The sequence below is a fragment of the Plecotus auritus genome (assembly GCF_963455305.1).
Source record: "Plecotus auritus genome assembly, chromosome: 5".
Classification (NCBI taxonomy): Eukaryota; Metazoa; Chordata; class Mammalia; order Chiroptera; family Vespertilionidae; genus Plecotus; species Plecotus auritus.
Window position 1 is genome coordinate 54,327,392 of NC_137776.1, and position 27,183 is coordinate 54,354,574.

The window sequence follows — 27,183 nt, forward strand, 5'->3', positions numbered from 1 at the left end:
ACAATTCATAACAAAATAGTTCATATTGCCCCCTTCAGCTTTATTAAAATATTTTGCCCTTCTCATTTTTCTCTCCTTTTCTTACATGGCTGCCCATTTTGACTACTCATATCCCATCACCCTTCTATGCTCTTTCTGTCCTCTCTGTTTGCCCAGGTAGCACATAAAGAAAGTTTTGGGTCTTTACTCTCCATATTCTAGGTCATATGATCCCTTCACTCTGAGGTGAACATTATTCGTGTGAACTGACATCTATTTTTCATTGGCTTCTTTCTTATTCTTATTTCATCACCTTATGAACTTGCTCTCTTGACATGTCCTTAATTTAAAACATTTTATTCTGAAATAAGTATTAATATATTAATGCTTGAATTTAGTAGTCATATGCATTGTTTATAATTATGTCATATAACTATGTCAGTTTACTTAGCCTATATATAAGAATTGGGGGAAACTTCTGTATTTCTATATGTTTTATTAATATGATGGGTGGGGCATTTTGTGTTTTTTTTTTTTTTTTCAGGATTGCCATATTCAATGAAGCAAGCTGGCTTTCCTCTGGGAATATTGCTTTTATTCTGGGTTTCATATATTACAGGTAAAATACTCTAGATTTGCTAGTTCCTGCAACTTAAATTGCACAAGCACTATTTTACACACACACACACACACACACACACACCGTAATTGACTTTACTGGATCAAAGAATCCTAAAGAATTTAGACATTATGTCTGAGGAGATTTACTTTTCTTGCTAATCCTCTGAACAGATTAGAAAAGCATTATATATTACCAAGCCTAAATCCTTTTCATGTGCCTTTCACTTTATGCAGCAAGTGGTAGGTGGGAAAGTCATTTTAAAGGCTGATTAAAGCTAAGTCAGCTATGTGCTGAAAGTGTACTCATCAGGACTTCCTTTCCCATTCCCACAGTGACCATGGGCAGGTGCACAAGAATGAGCTATGTCTGTGCAGGTGGAACTGAAAGCCCTGGAATTCCCACCTTCCCCACGCCTGCTCAGGCTCCCCACCAGCCCCTGTTTCTAAGTGCAGCAACAGGGTGCTTTTTACTACTCTCTTCTGCCTCCCCCTTTTCATGTACCATGTTCATTCACACACACGTTTTGCCACTCCCCCCCTATAAGTGCAGACTATACACTCATAATCAGCTCCTCTTCCTGCTGTCCTCCTCTCTGCCTTGTCATACCATCAACTCATGTCATGACAAATACAGGGTCTCTCCTCTACCTTAGGATCACTGTGAAAGAGGCAGCAATCACAGAAACCATCTGCTGTGGTTGCTGCTATGGTGGCCGCTATGTGTAGCCACCCTGATGCCTTTTTACCAGATAGTGCAAAACACCTCAGTGTTCCCTTCTCCAGAGAGTTGACCTGAGCCTCAGTGGCACCACTTTCCTTTATGAGGTTACGAGCCCCAGCTGCCATGTCCCCACAGCCTCCAGCCAATGACTGACTGGTGATATAGGAACTTGCCTCCAGGAAGGAACCAATGTGTGGTGCCCTTGGAGCTCCAGAGCATAGCTAGTCTCCACCTGGGACCTCATCCTTGCTGACTTTTTCCCCTGCCCTATCCTCTCACTCACCTTCTCCTGGGAGCACTCCCTCAATTGCCCAAGAATCTCTATCTCAGCTCTGCTCTGGAGAACCTACCAAGATGTTATCTCCCATAAACTCTCAGGCTTCCAAGCTCAGTTTGTAACTAATTTTCTCAGGCTGAGAAAGAGAGAATAAAGCATGAAGTAGACACCACGGTCAGGGTTGCGAAGGCACTGGGCTCCTTCCTCCTGCCTTCTCTTCACCACCCAAAACCTGAGCTGCTTTTAGCTTCTATAGTTCTTAATTTGTAGCTTAGTTTGTAACTTAGTAATGGAATCCATAATATTCAGAGTTGCTGGTATTTAAAAATTGCATTCTATTCATACAAGCATTTATCACACTAAAAAAAAAATCCCATTTAAGGATTTACCCTTATCGTTTCTAATTTCCTGCTTCTCAGTCAATCAGCACTGACAAATAATTTTCACCCAGGCATAATAACCATGGTTTATTTAAGTGCACTGTAAATATTTACACATATTACATAAATTAAAATATATAGATCAACTAAGAACTAAATACTTAAGGAGAATGAACAGTTTACTAAAGCTAAATCATATTATATACAAATAAAGCATGCTGTGAATAACTTTCTCAACTGATGCTATATATAAACCTACAGCAGTCATTGTGAGCAGTCCTTTGCAAAATCATATATTAGTTGATTCAATAATTTAGCTATGTAATAAAAATGTTATATTATTTTGATAAATAAAGGATAACCACACAAAAGCAAAAATTTTTAGAGATTATGGTTAATTTTGTTTTTTAATTAGACTTTTAAGAGCAAAATTTATAAGTAGGGTATAATATTACACTTTTCTTTAATTTTTTCTTTAAATAGACACTGTAATTACATAATAATTTGTCTCTAGTATTTTTTTTTTTTGTCTTTTTAAGGCCTTTAATGAAATATGACCAATTCAACAGGGAGTTTTTCAAAGTTCTGTTTGCATGTTTGTGAAATGTTGAGAAACAAAAAAAGAATCACAACTATTTACAACAGTTTTATTTTAAATTGCCCTAAAATTTTGTTATTTGTTGATTAGAGTAAAATAACTTTTATTGTCCAAACATACAGAATTATTTAAAAGAAAATTTTCATGTTGAATAACAGACTCATTCAGGGATTAACTAAAATTTGCATATAATATATTTAAAGTGAGATCAAAATGTTATGGTGATTGATATTTGAGATTCCGAAAAGGTTTCAGATATTTATAGCTTGTATTTACAAGTAGATGAAATCATTTATATTTATTATTGACTAAATTCTTACCAAATTGTTAACTTTAAGCAATACCTTTTGAACTTTTATGAAACTCTACATTCTCATTCCAAGCATACAGCACTTCACCAAAATTTACAACACCTGTGAAATTGGTTACTTCCTCTCTGTTACTCAGGTTTTCATTAATTATCTTCTTTGGCCAATAAGTTGCTGTTTTACTGCCTTTAGCATCTGTCCACTTTCTGATCACTCCTCCATGTTGCTTCAAGTTAACTTTATAAAACCTTGACCCGATAACTGTTATTCCTCCAATCAAAGCATTCCAAGATTCCATAATGACAATAGGAACAAAGTAGTATTGCATTCAAATTCCTTCATAGTGTAGTCACAGTATGAATTTTCAGTCTCATCTCCAACTATTCTAACCTCTCTGTTACACTGTCACCAACACTGTCACGTGTGGACCTTATGTTTTAGCTGTTCTGATATATCATTCCTCGCATAGAGAATATGCTTTCACACCACCTTCCCATGGATAGTCCCCCCTGCTTGACATTCTTTTTTTTTTCCTCTACCTGGTAAAATCCTATTCAAAGTTTAAGGCACTACTCAACTCTTCTGTGAAACTTTTCCTAGTTTTAAACAAAGGAACTAGAATTAATTGCTATGCCCTTTGTGCTTGCAGAATATTTTAAAATATATTTATTAGGTCATTGTCAAATTAAATTTAAACCCTGTTATATATTGATCATTGATTGATTTCAATATTTACTGACACTGCTGCCATTTAGCAATGAAAGCATTATCTCTGCCTGTATGAAGCTCAATATGTAGTGTCTCAGGCAGACAAAAATACATAATTATAATACTTCATTAAAAATCCTATCTAACAAAAGGGTTATATGCAAATTGACCATCACTCCATCACACAAGATGGCTGCCCCCATGTGGTCAAAGATGGCCGCCCCCATGTGGACACAAGATGGCTGCCACAAGATGGCCAGCAGGGGAGGGCAGTTGTGGGTGATCAGGCCAGCAGGGGATGGCAGCTAGGGGTGACCAGGCTGGCAGAGGAGGGCAGTTGCGGGGGACCAGGCCTGCAGGGGAGGGCACTTCAGGGGGGACCAGGCCTGCAGGGGAGGGCAGTTGGGGGTGACCAGGCCATAAGGGAAGAGCAGTTAGGGGTTACCAGGGCAGCAGGGGAGGGCAGTTAGAGGTGACTGGGCCGGCAAGGGAGGGCAGTTAGGGGCGACTGGGCCGGCAGGGGAGGGCAGTTGGGAGTGACCAGGCCTACAGGAGAGGACAGTTAGGGGCAACCAGGCTGGCAGGGGAGGGCAGTTAGGGGTGACTGGGCCATTAGGGGAGGGCAGTTGGGGGTGACCAGGCCTGCAGGGGAGGACAGTTAGGGGTGACCAGGACAGCAGGGGAGGAACGTTAGGGGCAATCGGGCTGGCAGGGGAGCAGTTAGGCATCGATCAGGCTGGCAGGGGAGTGGTTAGGGGGTGATCAGGCTGGCAGGCAGAAGCAGTTAGGAGCAATCAGGCAGGCAGGCAGGTGAGCGTTTGGGAGCCAGCAGTCCTGGATTGTCTGACTGCAGTCAGGCATCCCTCGAGGGGTCCCAGATTGGAGATGGTGCAGGCTGGACTGAGGGACAACCCCCACCCCCCATGCACAAATTTTGTGCACCAGGCCTCTGGTACCATAATAAAAATATATACACAATGATAGGGACATTGGGATTCAACACAGCAGGCATGTTTTGGGGAGCAGGAGATATCTCCACTAAGTGTTTATGAAAATATATGAGTGAGCAAAGAAAATGGACAGTTACTCTAAGCAGATGGAAATGTGGAAATACAAAAGGGACTGTGTAAATATTCAGTCTAGTTGAAGTTTAGGGCTGATGTTTGTAAGTAGAGAAAGATGCTGGTAGAGAGTTTGCAGAGGTGTTTATGAAGGCTCTCATGAGTGGCTCCTCATCATTACCGTTTCCTGAGGACTGGCCAGATGCTGAGCATGAAGCCACCACTATACTTAATCCTTTTGACTCCAAGAAGTAGGTATTCATGTTCTGCTTCTATGGAGGAGGAAACTGAAACTTTAATGGATTAAAATGACTTGCTCAAGGTCTACAGTTACATGCAACAGAGTTGAGGTTTTGATTATGTACATGGATGCTGGGGCCAAACTATCAGGCCCTGAATCCTGACTGCTCCATTGCTAACTCTGAAGTTTGGCAATTTACTTAACCTTCTGTGCCTCATTTTTCTCATTTATTAAATGGGGCTAATAATGGCAACTACCTAGGATTGTTGTAAATATTAAATAAGTTAATATAAGTAAAGCATTTAGAAAATGGCCTAAGGAAATACTGTGTAAGTATTTGCTAGCATTTTTGTGGTTGTAATATAGTAATAATTCAGAAAAGTCAAGTCCTTCACCCAAGGTCACACAGCTAATACATAACTTTTTTATGCATCATAAAAAGTAGTTGATTTTTATTCAGATTTATTAAAGGATCCCCTAGAGTATTTTGAGCAAAGACATGATCAGATTTATGATATGGTTAAGACCCATTAGAGGGGGGAATATTAAGAACGTCTTAGCAGATGTAAAAAATGTTTTGGTAGGGAGAGAGATTGGTGGATAAGAAAACTATTTGAAGGTTATTGCAGTAATCCAGACAGTATACGATAAAGGCCTAAACCCTTTATCATATACCAGGCTTAAATAAAGCAGGCTAAATATTAGAAATAAGGATATACAGTTGAATAATTTATGATGCAGTAATGGACTTGGTGACCAAAGGAATACAAAAGATGATGGATAATGAGAAGTCTAGGTGATTCTCAAATTTCTGTTAATAGCCATGTACTATTAAGGGATTGGAGAAATATGGATGAAGAAGCAGGTTTGAAAACAAATATATAAATTAGAATTTGGATATTTTAAAACTGAGATGTCTATGAGATCACCAATGTAAAGTATTTATTAGGCAGCTAGATGTAGAAATCTGGAGTTTTGGATTCTGGGCTAGAGATACAAATTTGGGGGTTACTAACATCTATGGGAAATTGAAACCATGGACATGAATAAGATCACAGTAGGACATCTTGAAGAGTGAGAAAAAAATCTAAGAATTCTGGATAAAAGAAAACTGGTGGAAAACGGAGTATACTAGTAAATGGCCAAAAAAGTAGGAGGAAACTCAAGAAAAAGTGAAGTCACAAAGGCCAGAGGAGGATGATTGAAAAAGAGGGAAATGGTAAACAGGAAAAAAAAAATGGTACTGAAAGAACAAATGAGATTAATATTTAGGGTGTGTCAACTGGATTTATCAATTTGGAGTTTATTGAAGAACTTAAAAGAAGTTTCAGTGATGTGGGAGGGACTCAGGGTGGAAATCATACTATAATTATTGGCATTTTCATCTTTGTCTTTGAATGCATTTCCAAGTTACTTAAAGGACAAAAAGAAATCACCTGTGGGTGGAAACATGAGTAAGAGAAAAGAGCAATAATCACACCCTGTGCAGAGCTGTGTACCTAATACATTGCATTGTTGTTCACTAGGTTAAATGGCATTCACTAGGTTCATTGAGTTAAATGGGGAAAAAAATAACTTTTAATTATATAATATTTATATATTTATACCTTTCATTTCAACTCTAAAATTGAAACTTAAATCTTTAAATTGTAAATTTCAAAAATTTTTAGAGTGCTCTCAACCATAATAACTATAAAATAGAGTTACTAGTTGTACTTTATTATAAAACAAATGATCTGAGTCTCATAAATCTATTTTTTATGTATGCTCACAACAGTTTTCATTCTCAGTCTTCAGACGTTGAATGCCTATGAAATATTTGATTACCTACATTCCATTGCATAGATGGTTGAGCCACATCCTAACAGTCTTTGCATTGGTTAATTAGGAAGTAAAATGAAAAACTGATGCTTGACTTTAGTCTGCACACCTTCTTCTGTCCAGTTCATTGCACGGATATGTTAAGTATACTGGTATCTTGATTGAAAAATATATAACTGGAAAGTAATATATAATGAAAAGAAAGTAAGTTTTGCTATGCTAATTTACTGTAACATTAAATTAATTTTTTAAAAAAATCCCTTTTTAAATCAAAAACATGAAAAACCTTTGTATTAAATGTAATCTGACATTTGTGTGTTTTTTTTTGCCACAGACTTTTCCCTTGTTTTGTTGATAAAAGGAGGGGCTCTCTCTGGAACAGACACTTACCAGTCTTTGGTCAATAAAACCTTTGGCTTTCCAGGATATCTCCTCCTCTCTGTTCTACAGTTTTTGTATCCTTTTATAGGTAAGATGAATGTGAAGATGCATATTATACTTATTTGCATAAACATACTTCCATTTCTGAATAAAATAGTTTTAATAGTCATTGCTTAGTCATTGAAGAGTACCCGTTGTTGAGATATATTCCAAATTAAGTATTTACTTCTTTAGCCATTTGTACTTGTTTCCTGGTCCTTTTGGTTGGTTTTCTGAGTATTTCAATGACATGAAATGAGAGTGATTTTCATCAGGTTAATGCTTGTGCTTCCCTAGTTTGGTGAAAAATAGAATGATCTGGGATTAAAAGTGAGTGAGAGAAACAATAGATTTTTTCTAAGGCTGAAATACAATTTCTGAAAACCTAAGGATTTGTGAAAGCCATGTACCATAATGGTGAAAATGTCACCTAGCACTTCTTAAATGAGTAAAATGTTAACATTCAACAATGGCCAAATTGTAATAGTAATACAGAAGCCATTGTTTAAACCATTAGTTTCTTATGTCTCCACCAAAGGCTAAGAACATATTTCTCAAAAATCTTACTTTTTAAATGAGAAGATATTTTGGAGCCTTTAGAACTTTCTGTTATTAATACTCACTTTGAGAAATACATGTGTTCCTGAAAAACAATTTGGAAACTGAATTTTAATGACAAGTAAGTCACATTTTAAATGACTACCAAACATCACCATTATTTAAAAATGCTTAAGTGAAAATATTTTTAATACAAATTGATAATCTTCCATAAATCTATTGTCTAGTTATTTTTAAAGTTGTACATATTGGTAGTCAAAATTTATATTTGAAAGTAGTAAGATTATACCAATACTTGTGAAGTAGCAACTGATTATTTTCAAAATATTCAATATGAAAATTGTTGGTGACTGTATTATTTTAATTATGTATTTAGCCATGATAAGTTACAACATAATAACTGGAGACACTTTGAGCAAAGTTTTCCAAAGAATCCCAGGAGGTAAGTAATATATTTATTACATATAGTTAATTTGGCTCATAATAATTTATAAGTAAAGTATTTGCAAGTTCAAGAGCTGGATGACCTCAAATATCTGGCAATATTTATGATCCATTCTGATCCTAAAGTATTAATCTACTTTTACATACAGTTTAATTATTATTTAGCTGTTTAAAAATGTTATTACTATTATTGCTGTACTCAGTAATATTATCACTATCAAACTATACCTAGCATAATAGTAAGAATTAACAGTAATATGTATTATAATTAATAGTAAATATTATGATAATAAATATTATTACAATATTTAGAATATGTATATTTGAAATATCTTATGCTACATATCACCATGTGTTAGTAATATTTTCTCATGTACTATTTTTACTACATCATTTCTTAGATAAGCAAGCGCTCTTTTCCCCCATGACTTCTATTAATATGTAACTTAATATAGTAAAATTAACCCTTTTTATTGGATAGTCTTGTAAGTTTTGACAAATGCATGTAGTCATATAGCAACAGCCACAATGAAAATACAGAACGTTTCCATAATATCCAAATTTTCCTTATTTCTCTTTCTAGTCAAACCCTCCCTCATCTCCAGCCCCTGGCAACCACTGGAATCTGATTTCTCTGTCTAGTTTTGTTTTTCCCAGAAGGCCAAACCAATGGCATCATGTAGTATGTAGTCTTTTGAGTCTAGCTTCTTTCACTTAGCATAGTGCATTTGAATTTCAGCTATGACTTTTGGGATATAGTAGTTTGCTCTTTAAAAAAATAATGCTTGGGAGTATTCCATTGTATGAATGAATAACAATTTATCTGTCACATAGTTGAGGGACATTTGGGTTGTTTCCAATTTGGGGTGATTATGAAAAAGCAGCTATGAATATTCTCAAGTGGACCTTTTCGCCATGTGACACAGCCCCCTCCCTGTTCAACCTTTCATACTATTATGGCTATTTGCATAATTCAGAGTCTTTGTGTTTTGAAGAGCTTCTCATCCAAGCCACATAATCCCCATCTTATTGTGACCTAACTCTATAGTTGTTATTGTAGCACAATAACAATAATGCCTGTCATCTTAGTACTTGTAACACTCATTCTAAAAGACATACAAAACAAAACCTAGCCCTAGCCGGTTTGGCTCAGTGGTTAGAGTGTGGGCCTGCGAACTGAAGGGTTCTGGGTTTGATTCTGGTCAAGGGCACATGTCTGGGTTTTGAGCTCGATCCCCAGTAGGGGGCATGCAGGAGGCAGCCAATCAATGATTCCCTCTCATCATTGATGTTTCTATCTCTCTCTCCCTCTCTGTTCCTCTCTGAAATCAATAAAAATATATTTTAAAAATAAATAAATAAAATGTCATAGACAAGGCTAAAGTTCCCTTTGAAACCCATTCCTGGCTATTAATTTTATAAAACATTAAAAATTACTTTTAAAACATAGGTTACATAGCAAAGAACACACTTTTATTCTTATCACAGTTTCTTTACATCATTGAATGTTATTTTGTAATGTATGATGATTTTATAAAGATTAATATGATGCCAAAGTTTTTTTTAGAAGTAGATAAAATCCTTAGTGTTTTTTTCTCCTGAAATAGATCCCCAATGTCTTAGACTGACAAGTGGGCAATTGCTTATACCTTTTCCAGATAACTAAATTCTTGGATCATGATACAAGTCAAAGTAATGAGAAATGTTGGTGTAAGAAATAGTATGTCTTTGATTTTGAAATTTTTGAAATATTACAATGTTCAGTACTCCCTACTATTGTTAAAACATTTAGAACGCATATTTGGGTAAATTTTTGTTAAAAGATAGGTATAGATCTCATCATTGGATCATTAGTGAAAAATGTCCTTTACATGAATAGAGATCCTGCTACTAAGCTCCTCCAGGCTGTTCATAGCAGTCTATTTTAGTGTTTTTCTAGGCCTTAGAATTTTCCCAATAAAGGAAGTATATTTTCTACTAAATATATCATAAGGGAAGCGGTTTGAAGGGGTAAATAGAAACAAATATACAGATAATTTAATTCAAACTATGTTCACCAGAAATATGTAAATATTTACATTCAGGGTTTTGGGTACTTAAACTTTTATTGTTTTAATTCACAACTTTATTATGATTGTTATGGCTGAGTTAAATACTTATGATTAATTATTCCATTCGTATGTGTGTGTAAAATTTATGCCATTTTGAAATTCCTATCTTGGAACTTTCTTTTAGTTAATTAGCCAAATAAGAAAATTAGTCCCACTTTTCAGACTAATAGCTTCTTTTTTATTTTTTTAAAATCACAATCACTTATTTGACAGATTTGGCTTTTACAGACTTTAAACTTCACAAAATTAAAAACACAAAGACTTGGTACTACTGAGGATATTTAAAAAATATAACTACATGATCTCTGAAGGAATTCAATATGAGCTAAAAAATTAAAACAATGGTGTTTTCATTGAAATAGATGTAGAGCTCCTGAAGCAAATACAGTACTGTGATTAGCACAGCTTTAAAATATATATAAATCCTTATAAGTATGTTTTAATTTATATTTACAATTTTTGGGGTATTTGACGGTAGACACACACACACACACACACACATCTTCTCTCTCTCTCTCTCTCTCTCTCTCTCTCTCTCTCTCTCTCTCTAGAGTCTAAGACATTGTATACTAGGTTTCAGCAACTTTCCTATGACTTACTTCTCTATTCAAGTTGCTTCTCTCTATTTTCCTTCAAGGAAAATACTTCTTTCTCAACAAAAGGAAAAAAAATATATAGTGAATATTTTAATCTAAATATTTATTTCTGAAACTTTGTTAAAGTTTTACTGTTCAAGTTTCTTTGAAATACAGAAAAATATTTTTTAAAGCCTCAGAATAGCTCTGGCTGGGTCAGTTGGTTGGAGCATTGTCCCAGGTTCAATCCCTAGTCAGGGCACATACCTAGATTTTGGGTTCAATCCCTGGTCCAGGTGCATACGGGAGGCAACTGATCAATGTTTCTCACTTCTATGTCTCTGTCAGTCTCTGTCTGTCTCTCTCTCTCTCACTAAAAAATCAGTAAATATATATCTTTGAGGATTAAAAACCAAAAAGCCTCAGAACATGCCTTGTCCCTGTGTAGCTTACTTTCTGAATCAACAGTTTGGCCATTAGAGGGTTTTGGACAAGGAGTGACATAATGTTTTTTGCTTTTAGAAAGGACCTGTAGTTTCCAGGTTAAGACTACACTGTACTCTAAGGAGACAAAAAAGGTAGAAACAAGGAAACTGGCCAGGAGGCTATTAAAATATTTAAATGTAAAATATTTTAACATTATATGAACTGTAGGTTTATCCTTAAGTTATTTTGTATTTATATTTTCATGTATTATTTCTAGTTTTACATGGTTTTATGGAGCATATTTACTCTCAAAACTTTGTCTTTTAGATATTATTTAATATTAAAGTCATTTGATAATTCAGTATTTACTGTGTCACTAGTATGTTGCTCATACCTATAAACACTTTATAACATTTGTGTTTTAGTTGATCCTGAAAACTTGTTTATTGGTCGCCACTTCATTATTGTGCTTTCCACGATTGTCTTTACTCTGCCTTTGTCCTTGTACCGAGACATAGCAAAGCTTGGAAAGGTAATTTTTACATTTTAAGTTGGCACAGAAATGTACTTCCTAATTTGCATTAATTTTGTCCAACTGCTGTCTGTATGGCTAAGTTCTTATTTACAGTATTTATCTTCAGTTTCTTTTAGTTTAATTATAATTGTGCTAGAGTAAACTATGGTTGGATCTTTAGCTTACTTTTGGGAATGGGAGGTTAAATAGTTGATAAATGTGAACTAAATATGCCCTTTCTTTTTCTTTTCTTTTTTTAAAGAATATACTTTTATTGATTTCAGAGAGGAAGGGAAAGGGAGAGAGAGATAGGAACATCAATGATGAGAGAGAATCATTGATTGGCTGCCTCCTGCATGCCCCCCAATGGGGCTCAAGCCAGCAATGAGGCATGTGCCCCTCCTGGGAATCAAACCGTGACCTCCTGCTTCACAGGTTGATGTTCAACCCCTGAGCCATGCTGGTCAGGCCCTTTTTCCTTTGTGAGGTAGATACTCTAACTGATGTCAGGCAGTACCCCTTTACATTTAGAAAATATAAAGAACTATACTTAAACCACATTTAATTTGCAAAAAATGTTTTATTGTTTTTATAGTCAGTAAGTTAATTTAAAAGTAAACTAAATTTAGCCCTAGCTGGTTTTGCTCAGTGGATAGAGCATCAGCCTGTGGACTGAAGGGTTCTGGGTTCCATTCCGGTCAGGGGCATGTACCTTGGTTGCAGGCACATCCCCAGTAGGAGGTGTGCAGGAGGCAGCTGATCGATGTTTTTCTCTCATCGATGTTTCTAACTCTCTATCCCTCTCCCTTCCTCTCTGTAAAAAAAAAAAAAAAAAAAAAAAAAAATTAAACTAAATTTAGAAATAGGGAGGAATCACTTTATTGGCTTAAAATTTTGTTTATAAATTACAATATCTGTTGTGCCTGTTTTTCATCCATTGCATGTCAATGTGTTGATTGATTAATTGTTGAGAATTTATGATTTGTATTGCTAAATATTTATGATTTGTATTGCTAAAGACAAATGCTGATTTCTTTCTAATGAGACCAATCACATAATTATTCAATTTTCTGCATATGCCCATCAACATAGAGTAGCCTTTATCTGGTTATATTTTATTTCCTTACTAACAAGGATGTTTGTATTTTACCCAAACTATTATTGATGCTGTATCTACATGATGCCAAGCATTCCACTGAAACATTTTTTAAATAATTATACATATATTTTTGTATTCTGTTTTGAAAAATCCAACAGCTGATTGAATTTTACTTTTTACTGTGATGTTTGATGTGTGTCTACAGTTAAGACGTCCCTCTTTTCAGGTAGAGTTGAGAATGGAAATGATATTCCAGAGTATTCTGACTATTCTGCCTGCCTTTCTTAACAGTCATCTGGAGATAAACAAGAGTATTTCAAAGGGGGCTTTTTATGGTGGAATATCTGAAATGGCTGCACTATTTTCCATTCACACGTTCAATGTAAACATAAATGTTGCCTTCACAGAGCAGAAGACAAGGAATTCATGAAGAGAAGGCTGCTAATAGTCTATCATGTTATTACCTGAACATTTTCCCCTAAATGCCCCTTCAAAGTGTCATATAGAAATATCTAAACAAATTTCCTAATGAGTAAAGCAGGGTAGTTAGGAGCCATGATCTGGAGTCAGGATACTTGCATCTGAATTTCTCCTTTGCCACTTTCTTGCTGTGTGACCTTGGGAATGTTACTTAATATTTCTGTTCCTCAGTAGATCAGAGGGCTCATAATAGAACTTGCCTCCTAGGTAAAAACTAACAACACAGAAAACAAGGTTAACAACAATTAAATGAAATAAAGTAAAGTTTGTGTTATATTTATCTTATCAGAGAAAAGAAGTATAAAATGTGTTTATCCATTAAAAAGTAAGAGATTAAATATAGATCTAATGTAATGAGTGTGTAGAACACATACATACACAGATCGGTTTATATTTTAACCAGTTGAAATAGTGACCAAAGAGAAAGGAAGAAGCAAAGAAGACTTAGAAATACAGACCAAATGGCAAGATCACAAAGGCAAACAACTAAAGCTAGAGAACAAAAAGGAAACATTAAAGGCACCCCAAAAATGTGAGAGGGGATTTTTGGGTTGGAAGGGTGAGGGTAAGATAAAGACAAGCAGAAGGAGCAACTATAGACAGAAAAAAAGCATAAGTCAAGACTAACATAGGGCCTGAAGAAAAATAAAGATATTTTCACTTTCATAAAAGAAAATCATCAGTTTTGTATTCTACACAGGAAGCCACTAAAATCATGTAAAGCCATCTTGCAAGATTACAACAGTCATATATGATACTTGCTATCCTATTTAAGTGGAAAAAAACAGACTATGATATGATAAAAAGTTATATACTTGAAATTATCAACCCAATCTATAAGAATAAACCACTAAATTATTGTATTTGAAACTGGGCATATATTTACTCAAGTTAAGAGAGAAACACCTAATATTTTCAATAAAATAATTCCTATACCAGCGATTTTCAACCTTTTTAATATCATGGCAACACATAAACTAATTATTAAAATTCTGTGGCACACCAAAAAAATATTATCTTTTTTTTTGTTGATATGACAAAAGAAATAGGCATATTGGTTCATTCACACCGGATGGCTATTGTTGTGTTGGCTGTGGTCATTTTTTTATTTGACAATCTAGGGCAAAAGTGGTCAGTGACCCTGACTAAATAGTCGGGTATTGCATTTTTAAATATTAATGCAGCAACACACTGCTCTATGAAGCAACTAATGGTATCGTTTCATTTTCTTTTGTAGATCTCTCTTATTTCCACAGTTTTAACAACTGTGATTCTTGGAGTTGCAATGGCCAGGGTAATTTCATTGGGTCCACACATGTAAGTTTTGTTGCTATATTGATTGGTCTTTGATTTATGACCTTCATATAGGTATTTATTTGGCGTAAATTTTGAAATGTAAAGTAATAGTGGTACCAGAAGCATCATTTTTCTTTATTATTTGCAAAAATGAGAGAAAATAATTACATGTAGGTAGGCATGCATGTTTACCTTGGACTCTGCATGGCTGATGAGAATGGTGAGAAATAGGGTCAGCCGTGGGCAAACTACGTGGAGCCGAAAGAACGGAGGGTTCTCTTGCTCTCCCCTCCGCTCCTTTACTTTGAATTTATATTAGTTCACACAAACACTCCATCCATGCTTTTGTTCCGGCCCTCCGGTCCAGTTTAAGAACCCATTGTGGCCCTCAAGTCAAAAAGTTTGCCCACCCCTGGTAGGTAGAGCACTCAGGAGGAAAAGTGGTAGATTATAGAAATTTCTATATATACCTCAGAGATAGATTTGTTCTTAACAAATTTCATCAATCTAGGCTGAAATGAGAGGAAGAAAGAATATTTTGGATGCTTTTGGCCATTAAACAAAATGTAGTCACATTGAAAGCCACCCTTTACTGTCTACTAAGATTATATGCTTTAATTATTTTATGTTAACATGCTTTGTCATTTGTGAACTAATAGTGAAAGATGATAGTGGTATTTGTTTTTAATGTTAATAATTGGCCAAATAAATGTTGGCAACTTGGTATCAGTTTCCCAAATTTTATTTACTCATCCATGAAATTCAAAGTGTGAGTACTGCTGATCTAAACTGCACAGTTTTTATTATTTGGTTATAGAATAAATTCACCAGAAGAGGATTGAGTAGTTCATCTCCATAGTCCCAAGAGAATGCTGGAATGAAACTAACTAAATTGGCTTTAAATGCAAAATTAGATTCCCATAATGCACAATAAGTATTTGTTGAATAAATAAATAATACATTATGGAGTTTCCATGAGACCTTAAATATTTTCACTATCCCAAATAAGACAAAATGAAATTAATTTAAGACATAATGACAGGCTAAATCTTCAAAGAATGTTACCTGTGAGAGAGGGAAAAAAAGGAAGCATGGTGAATAGCTACAATTAATAATGTGGTCCCCAAGGTAGCTTACTTTTTTCCTATTGATTAACTGTTCTTATACAAAAATCACTTCATTTGTTACTCGATGCTGTATCAGGTAAATACCAAAAATGAAGCCTCAAATTTATTGGGAAGAAAATATGAAATATCTAGTCTAACTGCATTTGATATGGCCTTTCCTTTGTAAAAACAAACATTTTTTAAAGACTTAAATAAAAGGGAAATGTGTAATTATCTATGATGCTTATATTAATATTCTTTTCAAACAACTTAATCCCAGCTCATAATTGTATTAGTCAACTTGGGTTGCTGGAACAAAGTACTATAGGTGGGTAGCTTAAACAACAGACCTTTATTTTCTCATAGTCTGGAGGCTGCCAGTGTGGTCAGATTCTGGTGAGAAATCTCTTCCTGGTCTTCTTGCTGTGTCTTCATGTGTCAGAAAGCAAGCTCTCTTGTGTCTCCTCTTATAAGAGCACTGATCCCATCAAGAGTGCCCAGCCCCCATGACCTCATCTAAACTTAATTATCTCCCAAAGTCCCCATCTCCAGATACCATCTCACTGGAGGTTAGCACTTGAACATTGTTGGGGGAGACAGTTTAGTCCATTACAATAGAGGTTTTGAAATGCACCTGGTTCACTTCAATGTGGCCACGTATTCTTTCATATAGTAAACTCGGAGTGCCTATTGTTTCTGGCTATTTTGGTGTGCCCCGAGAGAAAAAGAACAGAGAGGCATAAGTCAGCACCTGCTGCAAGGTACTCACAATCAGTTATAGAGAAGGGACATATTTTTAAAAAAGAAAAAGAAATGACAGTATAGTAGAAGGAGTGCTAAATAGAAGCATAAACGAGGGGTAGTGGCAGTGCTACATAAGAGAGTGTTTAATTGTCTGAATCAGGGAAGGTTTCCTGGAGGAAGAGAAACATGATCTGTATGTTTTGAAGGATGAATCTGAACTTTTCCAGATAGATAAGGGTGTAAAAGGCAATACAGGCCCAGGAACGGAAAGCATAAAAACCCAAAAGCATATATTAAATTCTACTGATATTTACTTAGCATCTATTATGTTGGTCTGTATTCAGTTCTGATTTTCAAAAGTTGATTGCACAGCAACAAAGAGCTAAGAAATATATTGAACACAGAATTCAATTAATTATTTTGGCTTAATTTTTCAATTGTATAAGACAACTATTTTCATTGAAGTTTTTATTATGAAAAGTGATTCTAGAGAATAAACCAGTAGGTTATAATAAAAGGTCTTGTAGATTTGGTATAGCACTATGATACAATATTGAGGGGGAAAAACAAGTCCTTAAAAGTTGAAGGAAAATAAATTATTCATTAATTGACCTTCAGGAAAACCATTTAAAGCAATGATTTTTCAACTCTGGCTTCTCATTAGAATTACCTGAGCTGAGCAGCTTTTCAAAATACTGATGTCAGGTCCCTACCTGCAGAGATTCTGAGGGATCTGCGTAGGGACCAGGCGATTAGATTCATTATGTAACAGTTATGAATCTGTGAACAAGGATCAAGAGCCTCTTGGTAAAGAGATTAAAACTATGAGTACACTTTTAACTGATGCATCATTTCTAAAAATAGACTGGAGATTTTATGTTATTTTAGTTACTCTTTTGTCATTATTTTTCATGTTTCATTTTCCACTTACTTTTTTTAGTAACATTTATATACAAAATGTTATGTGAGATACTATTTTGAATACAAAGAGAAATAAAATATCTCACAAATGATCATCATAAAGGCAGCATATCTCAATACAAAGGAAGAGAAAGGAGAAGCCACTTCCTGGTTGGCCTTAGTAAATTGACTTTATGGCCACAGAGCTATTTATTTCTATTGTAACCAAAATGAGGCTGCATCTTTCTAAGCTTCCTCTAGTGGTGATGTCTCATTTTATCTGAGCCTTTGAAATTATTCTAATAACAGTGTTTATTTACTTAACTCTTTCAATATTTAGATGTTAAAGAAGTGTGTTTCTCAATACTGTGCCGCCTTTTATTTCTGTTTGAATACTACTGCAAACAACTTCTATTTGCCCAGATTTACAATCAGGCTAATCAAATCCCATGTTCAGGGGTTGGCATAGTATCTGGCCAGGCAGGCTTCTTTCTGAAAATATGACAGCCACAAATGCTCGTAATCCATAAAACATGAGAAATTCAGTACTCCAATGTGTGTTTTTCCTCATTCTTGGTTCAGATGAATGATCAGAAAAACTATATTTTTTTCATAGGGTTTTTAAATTGGTATTTGAAAAAGATCTTTAAACCCACTATCAGAAAGGAGGAAGGTCTGTAATGGCTACTGGTATTGACCTTGTTACTATGGAAACACCTTTTTAGTGGTTGTGTTTTAAAAATGAAACACAGTTCAATTTCCTTTTTCATAACTCAGAGGGCCATAAATTCTGCTTTTTGATATGATTTCAAATAGCTCACAGTCCAATGACTTTCAGTTCTTTATGGAAATAATGGTCAGTTTATTGTATTTTCTAATCTTTTGTTTTCGAAAAACTGAGGCAGCAAAGCAATTTAATTGCTTTCTAGAAAGCGTGCTAGTATGAAAATGTAATAACACAGTCCTCCCATTCTTTTCCAAACTAGGATCAGAGACATTATTGCTATGAAAACCTTCATTCTGTGCTTTGTTAATATTCAATTATTTATATTCAAAATAGAAATGATAGTATGCAGTCCATATTTACAGCTATTTTCTCTTCATGTGGTATCTCTTTTACAGCATTTTAAACAACAGTGTGTGTGATTGGTGCTCCAAATATAATTGCAAAAAATGCAGCTACACTTTCCCCAGGTATTTATGCACATAAAATACGCCTTCCCCAAGGAACTCAACACATATTAGTTCCTCTACCCCTTATCCATTTTAATCCTGAAATTCTACAATATAATCCTAGACATAAGAAGGAACTAAAGGGAATTAAAGAAAGGATCAGAAAAAAAATGTGTTAAGATAGAGGAATAATGCATATTTGAAAAAATGGAATAATTAGTTTTGTTAAATGGGATGTTTTGATAATGTATACATTATTGCCCTTTTTGTTGCCAATGACAACAACCACAGGACCCTAACTGAATGAAGCAAAGGGAATTTATTGCTCAGATTACTGTAAAGTTCAAGGGTAGTTCTGTTATGAGGTTTGGTTGAATTTAGGAGCTCAGTCAATGAAATCAGACATAATTTCTCTCCTTTTTTTTAATCTCTTGGCTTCACTTCCTGTTATGTCTCTAGTTTCTGACAGGCTTTCCCTTTATCATGACAAGATGGCAGCAGCAGTCTCAGCCTACATCCATTCAAGTTCAAGTCTATATAAAAAGAAAGAGCTTTGTTTTATAAATTATCTCCAACTTTACTTCCAGTGTCAGTTCTGATTGGCTCTACTGAGGACCTGTGACAATCCCAGACCCTATCATCATGGCCTCTTTGAGTTGCTCATGTTTAGATTACTTGATTACCCTCCATGATAAGGATAAGGTCAACCAAACTAAATCACATAGACTCAGAGTGGGGGAAGGACGATCCTAAAGGAAAGCAAGGCAATGATGCCAGGAGCAGACACTGCCTGATGCAAACCACAAGTTTCTACTTCAAGTGACAGGAAGTTACTGGTAACCTTCCAGAGATTCAATCAAATAATATGGGTAGAAGCGAGATGAGAGAGAATTAAGATGAAAGCAAAATGATAGGAAAGTAAATTTTGCAAATCCTCTCCCTCCTCCTTCTTATTTATGTGTGAAGAGCATAAATAAATGCAAGTGACATGACAAAACAGTGGCTTGAGGGAGTAAGAACCCTAATAAAATATCTTTCTTACCATAGAAGATATTGAACTTGTTATAGATGAAGCCAGGAGATCTTGAAAAGTTGGAATTTACGATATAGAGTAATCCTTGGAGAGGAGTTGGGATACTTCCTCCTGTTGAAACAGTAAGAGTATGGAGAGTAAATATGGTTTCATTCTGAAGACCAGTAAAGGGTATTTGCATGTTCATGCATGGTACCCTCTATTTTTTTCTGAAATGGGATTATCTGAGAGTGTGGTAGATAGGAGTAAGTTCAGAACTTGGATACTTTGGTTGGTTAAATTTGGAATTTTACCATAGGACATGAGAAGGGACTTACACATAGGAATAAAATAATAATGCTATTTGTAAAATTATCTTTATTCATCTTTTGTATGTTTTGTTGTGTATTTTATGTATTTATCACCATATTGTGAACTCCATGAGAACAGAGATCACATTTGTTTTATTTCACACCGAATCCCCATTACTTAGCACAGTGCCTAACAATTAGAATTCAGCAAAGAACTGTTGATTAGTTGAATAAGTGGATGAATCTATGTTTTTTTTCCTGATTTTAGTTGATTCAACTTGAGGATTGACTGACCAAATTTTTGAAGTAATGAAAAAATAAAAATTATCTTGGGACAATAAAAATTTCATACAAAAATATTCCCTTGTCAAAGAAAATTTTCCTAAGGTTATTTCCATACTAGAAAAATTTTCTAACTCATTTGCAAAATATCATTTGATTCCAATTTCTGCAGCACTGTTAGAGCTACTGGTAAGTTTTACCAGTTTGCCTACATGAAGCAACAAATAAAATGTGCCCTTGACTGGGAATCAAACCTGAGACCTTTTGGTGCATGGGCTGATGCTCTAACCACCTCACAACACTGGCCATGGTCCATCATTCATATTTTTATAAATGGCTGCCTTAGTGAGGTTGGCAACCTGTTTGTTACTGCCAGTTAGAACACATACTGGTCTCTGGTATAGATTTATAATCAAAGAACAAAAATAGAGTAGCCTGTTGTTGTTGTTTTTTTAGCCAACAAGCATTTATTAAATGTCCAGCTGATGGCAATTACTCTTCTAGGAAATGGGACTGTGAAGATGAAGAAAAAAAATCCCTGGCCTTAGACACCTATAGTGTGTAGATGGGGAGAATAGACACTGGAGAGATAATCTGAATAAAATACTTAATAGAATTATAGGCAAGTGCCATGGAAACAGATGAAGAGTCCTTAACACAAGCTGGGCAGGCAGGCAGGTGGGCTGGACAAGCACATAGAAGGTAACCTCTGTAGACTAATTTAATAGAATTTCAAGATAATGCAATATGTGGTCTGCTGCTTAAAATGTGCTGGCATTAATTGGATGAAAAAGGAGAGTGGGAGGAGGTTGGAAGCTATTGTTGGCAGAAGTGTGTGAGGCCGAGAGGAATGATGCATATAATGACAGAATCAGTTCAAGATTATCACCTCAGGAGAGGGACATGGAGAGGACGGACACTTTGCCATGGATTAGGGCAGTGGTGGGCAAACTCATTAGTCAACAGAGCCAAATATCAGCAGTACAACGATTGAAATTTCTTTTGAGAGCCAAATTTTTTAAACTTACACTTCTTCTAATGCCACTTCTTCAAAATAGACTCGCCCAGGCCATGGTATTTTGTGGAAGAGCCACACTCAAGGGGCCAAAGAGCCGCATGTGGCTCACGAGCCACAGTTTGCCGACCACGGTATTAGGGGACTATCAAATAAAAATAAAGGCGTCTCCCTTAAGAATGTCCTCAAAAACTCTATCTTGCTTTTATGTTGCAGCAGAGGTGAGCACAGATTGGGGGTAGAAAGACATGATACAAGGGAAGAGGAAGTAAAGAGGCGGGTGATGCCAAGGTTTTCTGTTTGGATAACCAGACTGGTAGATGGTCCAGAGCTCACCACCAAAATGAGGAAATTGAAGAGTCTGTTCAGTCAATTAGCATTTACTAAATGCTTACTTGCTTTAGTCACTTTTCAGGTCCTTGGACTGGGAAGATCAATAAAGCACAATCCTTTTTTTGCAGGACTCTTAAAACTTATTGGGGGTGAGGTGAGGTGGACAAACACACCTCAGTAGACTACTTAATAGAGTTTTGAGCAGGTGTATTGAAATGTAGAGGAAGGACCCCAGATTTTTCTAAGTTATTAACCAGGATAGGAGAGGAAGCAGTCTGGGAAAAAATAATGAGTTTTTAATATTTTAGTATCTTTATTTTGAGTAACACCTGGTGTTCAGAGAGAGGAAGAAGAAGGAGAAGTCACCCAGCATTTTGGAAATGCAAGTCTGGAGTTTAGGGAGAGTCTGCTATGCACAAGATTGTACAGAGACAGTGTATAAGGTGAAGAGAGGTAAACCCAAGTAGAACCCTAATAGAAAATAATTAACTGCATTACATTTATTTTAATGTAAAATATTTTAATGTAATTTTGTTCTGTGCAAAACACAGTTGAGAATCAAAACAACGCTCATAATTCTAACCAATTTTTATTATATGAAGAAGTGAGGCCCTGGCCGGGTAGCTCAATTGATTAGAGTGTTGTCCTGAGGCGCCCAAGTTGAGTGTTCCATCCCCAGTCAGCCCATATGCAAAGAGCAGCCAATGAATAAATAACTGGAACAATGAATTGAATCAATGCTCACCTCTCTCTCTCAAATCAATTTAAAAAATAAATTTAATTTAAAAGTTATATAAAAAATGAAAAGTGAAATCCTGCCCTCTCTGATCCACTCTCTGCTTTTTCAATCCAAACTGACAAAAACAGTTAACACCAATTTTTAAAGAGTTAACAGAGAAATTAGAGCCAATAGTGGAGGAAGAGAGAAAGAAAGAAGAGACAATAAAAATCAAAAGTGGTTAGTGTCCCAAATGAGAAAAAAATAAGTATTTGTGATATTTGTGGTGCCAAGCTATGCAAGCTTTTTATATGATTCATATAAAAAAAGAAGATACTTTAGCCAAAAAAATCAGCATAATGTCTTATGTACATTTTAACTCAAGATTAGCTTTATGTAAAATGTGTGTGTGTTTTGTTTTTTTTTTAAAAAGGGATCAGTTTTGATGTTTAGAGTGATTCCCAAGAAGAATTTTCCTTTCCTAAATAGCTTTAATGTTCATATAAATCACAATTATGCAGAGAACAGAATCAGAAGAAACGTGAGCTGGGAGCCAGGAAGTGGCAGAGAGCTGTCAGCCAAGGCCGCACTGAGGAAGTGGGCAGATCTGCCTCCGTCATTAATAGCTGGTGGCCTGACAGGAAACGTGGTGCCTTTGTTTGCCTGCCAGCCGGAGCACTTAACTCTCCGATGTGTCTGGTTGAAGAGGTTAATATGTAAGGCTCTCTTAACAAAAATGCAGACCCTGCCTGAGATCATCTGATTTGGAAGGTGCCTGTGTTTAGTGGAAAAGAATCTGGGCAGGTACCACAGAGAGGTGTGATGTTTGATCTTTCGGATTGGAAGTCTTATGTTCTGGGGATCAGAAGCAATCCCCCTGAAGCTTGTTTTCATAAGTCTGTGAAGACTGAAGGCATATTTGTTAGGGCTTGCTTCCTATTGCTTTGCCTTATTACTACCACCCAACTGTTGTCAAAGTGGAATTTGTCTTTCAAAATAGGATGCAATGCCTGAACCCAAGAATACAAGCTGAGATAATTTTGCAGAATGAAGAACTCCCCCAAACCTCCCCACTCCCACACAAAAAGGCTTCTTAAAAAATGTAACTATGTATATGACTGGATTTTTTAGAGTAAGGGAAGCAAGCAATTATTCTTTTGAAAGTATTTGCCATACCAAGGCTGCAAACTGCTATAAGCCAGCCTCTATTTTTGTTAGTATTAAAATATATTAAAATACTTGAAGCATTTAACTTTACAGTAAGCCTCCATTATGTTGCCGTGATCTATTTGAAGCTTTGTGTGGCATTTTGAAGGATCCTGATTTTCCCCCATATTACTTTCATTTGGATTTATTTTTTTCTCAAAAGAATACATTCATATATTTCTACAAAATCAAATATTACAGATGGCTTTTAATGAAACAGAGCGATCTACTACCAAATCTTTTCCTATTTCAGATGTATCGTTTGGCATTTACATTTTTTACTTCTATATAATATGCTTGTAATTGCTATTTCTGGTTTCTCACTGTTGTCTTGTCACATAGTAAATGAGGATTTAGCTCTCTCAAATGATCATTTCTATCCTTCCATATCATAATATGCAAATATATAATACAATGTTCAAAATTTAATAGTTATAGCTCTCTTCTTGCACTCTTGGTTTTTCTCGAGTTAACACTTGCTTTTGGCTTTGTTTTTAACCATGTTTAGCTAGATGTCCAATTCAGATTTTTTTTAAGACTTTGTTTTTTTTTAGAGCAGTTTTTAGTTCACAGCAAAATTGAAAGGCAAGCATAGAGATTTTTCCATATAGGTCCCCCATTATTAGCATCCCCTACTAGACTGGTACATTGGTTACAATTGATGAATGTAGACTAGTATATCAGAATCAACCAAGGTCCATAATTTAAATAGAGTTCACTTTTGGTATTGTACATTCTGTGGGTTTAGCCAAATGTAATATGACATGCCTCCATCATTATATTATCATGCAGAGTATTTCACTGCCCTAAAATTCCTCTCACTCTGCCTGTTCGTCCCATTCCCTAAACCCCAACTCCTGGCAACCACTGATCTTTTTACTGTCGTCATAGTTTTGCCTTTTCTGGAATGAAATATAGGTGGAATTATACAGTATTTCTCTTCTTATATACTTGTTTTTTTCCTAGAATTAACACATGTATTATGGAAGACATTATGGTGAATATCCTTATCTGTTTTCCATCTTTAACTGTAGTGTCGATAATTTCCCACTTCTAAATATGCCATTTTTCTATTAGGTTAAGGAAGTTCTATTTTATTAATATTTTGCTTATCAAAATAAATACTGGATTATAGGCTATTCAAAATATTTTTCAATGGTGTTAGCTTTTACTTCCATTAATCTGTTAATGTGATGAATTGCGTTAATAGATTCTTCAGTTATTAAACTACCCTTGCATTTATTAGAAAAACTCTTTTTTGTCATGATTTTTCCTTATATATTTTCTTGATTGTATTTGATATTTCATTTTCTATTTCAGCATCTAAGCCTAAAGTCAGAACAATCTATATGTTCATTTTCTCATCCACATTGGTTATCAAGGTTTCAGCAATCTCATAAAATATAAAAAGATATTTTTTCATTTTTTTCTCTTGAAATGGTTGTCTAGAACTCAGTCACAGGCTATTTCATAAACAATTGCAAAGCCATATTCAATATCTTTTCTTTTCACTTTATCTAGATTTGAGCACATATTTTTTCCCAAGCTAAAACATCTTTTTTTTTTTTTTTTTTTTGGTACTTTACATCTTATAAAATCAGTATCATTACACTAAACACGGAAAATCCAAAATGATGTCTAATTACTGTTCCATACTTCATCTTTGCTAGGAATATACTGAAGGAACCATATGGGCCAAGAACATCTTTAAAAACTTAAAGAAGAAAAATGAATATCAAACTCCAATCTTTTCATTACTAATATAATAGTTAAAAAGTAAGACACCACTACATAACAAATGTTTGTTGTTAAATCTGTACTGAACAGAAAAAAATGAGTTTTATTTGCCTGCAAATCCTTTAACAGGAAAAGTACATCATTTAAAATATATTAGAAAGTTAAAAATAGTCAAGTTTCTGCAACTGTTAGTACTGCCTTTAAAAGAATATTTAAAGACCATGGACAAAATATGTATTTTTCCACATTAACATTGGAATTTGACAGGTAGTAGTGGAGGCAGCAGGTGGCAGCAACTCCCACTCAAAAAACTAAGGGAAGTGGAGCAAGCATTGTACCAGCTGGAGGCCTCCCTTGGAGGCTAGCTAGTTCCTTTGTGTCTGCATCTGCTCATTTCAAAAGTGGAAAGAAATAACATGATGCATAAATCTCACTAACTTTGACAAAACCAATGGGATGTTTTTGTGTCTACTTTGCTCTAGAATTAATAACAAACAAAATAGATGGCTTTGTGCTTTTTAGGACTTTTCTTCCCCATCCCCCTCTTCTAATTTCATGCATTCTTTGGGTTTTGCTAAAGCCTTGTCTTTTCAGGGAAGCTAGCCATACTTTTTTAGACTTTTGCTACCTTTTAGTTCATGACAGTGGATAATAACAACAATACAGTGCATAATCTGAACACTTAATATATTCTAGGCTCTCTGTCAGGAGTTTAGTATATGAACTCAGTGAACAAGGTACCATCATTATCCTACTTTTGTAGATATCAAAACTGAAACACAGAGAGGTTAAGTAACTTCCCTAAGATCACACAGCTAATAAGTGGAAGGGGCCAGAAAACCAAAACAGACTGTCCTACCTAGAGCCTATGCTCTTCACCATTACTGGGAAACCAATCCCTGCCAATAGAGAGGCGAGCAAATATTTTAATTCCACTGAGAAAGAGGCTTCTTTGCATTATTTAAAGTGTATATGTTTCCAGCCTTTTTGAGAAGTATGTCCACAGGTGGAAACAAGGTGACAGGGAGTTCAGTGTGGAAGAGATATTGAGATGGACAGACCAAGGAGAAATCTCAACTTCTTCACTTACTATCTGAGGAAGATTGACCAGTTATGTGACCACCCAGAACTTTACTCTCCTAATATATTAAATGGTGATAATAATACTTAAGATATTGGAAGATTGAGATAACATAAGATAGTTTCCCGAACATGGCTAAGTACATCATTGATTGACATTAGTTCATGTCCACCTTCCTCAATAAAGTAGTGCCAGCTATGAATTTCTGTTGTGTAGGATGAATCTGGAAGAATTAGTTGGAGGGGAATAAAGGGCAGTATTGATTAATTGAAGAATAACACTGCATTATTAATTTTTGTATCTTTCTCAATTAATATATCAAATGACTACATAACAAATGTTTGTTGTTAAATTAGTGACCAAATAATCATAAAATTAAGTAATTGGTGGATATTTAAAATACGTAATATAGCCTTTCCAAGTATTTGACATGCATTTTTAGAGGACTGGAGTTAACAGAAAGCATTGATATTCCTAAGGAATTTATTTACAATTAATGGAGATCCCTTATTATTTCTGACAAAGATTTTCATTTATATTGTGACAGCATTCCTTGTTCTCAGATATGCTTATGCTTGTATCTGTTTAATTATTCATTAAATTAACTATCTTTTAGACCAAAAACAGAAGATGCCTGGGTATTTGCAAAACCCAATGCCATTCAGGCTGTTGGTGTCATGTCGTTTGGTGAGTATATGGTTTCAAAGGCTCTTTCTCAATATGGAGTCTCCTGTACAGTGAAGAAGTGCTGTGTTTCAGATCTGTGTCTGGAGAACAGATGTCCTGTGTCTTAGACATCCTATTAGCAGCATATGATCTAGTTTGTGCCAACATAAAATTAGGCCCAAACTTTTCTCACTTATCACTAAAATTTGCTTCCATTTGGACAAGTCTCTTTCTCATGCAGAACATTCATGAAAGCCATTT

At 35.2% G+C, this 27,183-nt stretch overlaps 1 protein-coding gene across 1 annotated transcript in view; it reads left to right on the top strand.

Moving 5' to 3' along the window:
* Positions 1–523: 523 nt before the first annotated feature.
* Positions 524–27,183, top strand: part of SLC38A11 (solute carrier family 38 member 11) — a gene marked incomplete at its 3' end in the record, with an annotated part of 43,319 nt that continues 16,659 nt past the window's right edge. Inside the window, exons 1-6 of the mRNA XM_080671459.1 lie at positions 524–598; positions 7,050–7,184; positions 8,070–8,135; positions 11,675–11,781; positions 14,580–14,659; positions 26,873–26,943. Of these exons, the coding sequence (XP_080527585.1) occupies positions 538–598; positions 7,050–7,184; positions 8,070–8,135; positions 11,675–11,781; positions 14,580–14,659; positions 26,873–26,943 (520 nt within the window). The 5' untranslated portion in view covers positions 524–537. The remainder of the gene's footprint in view (positions 599–7,049; positions 7,185–8,069; positions 8,136–11,674; positions 11,782–14,579; positions 14,660–26,872; positions 26,944–27,183) is intronic.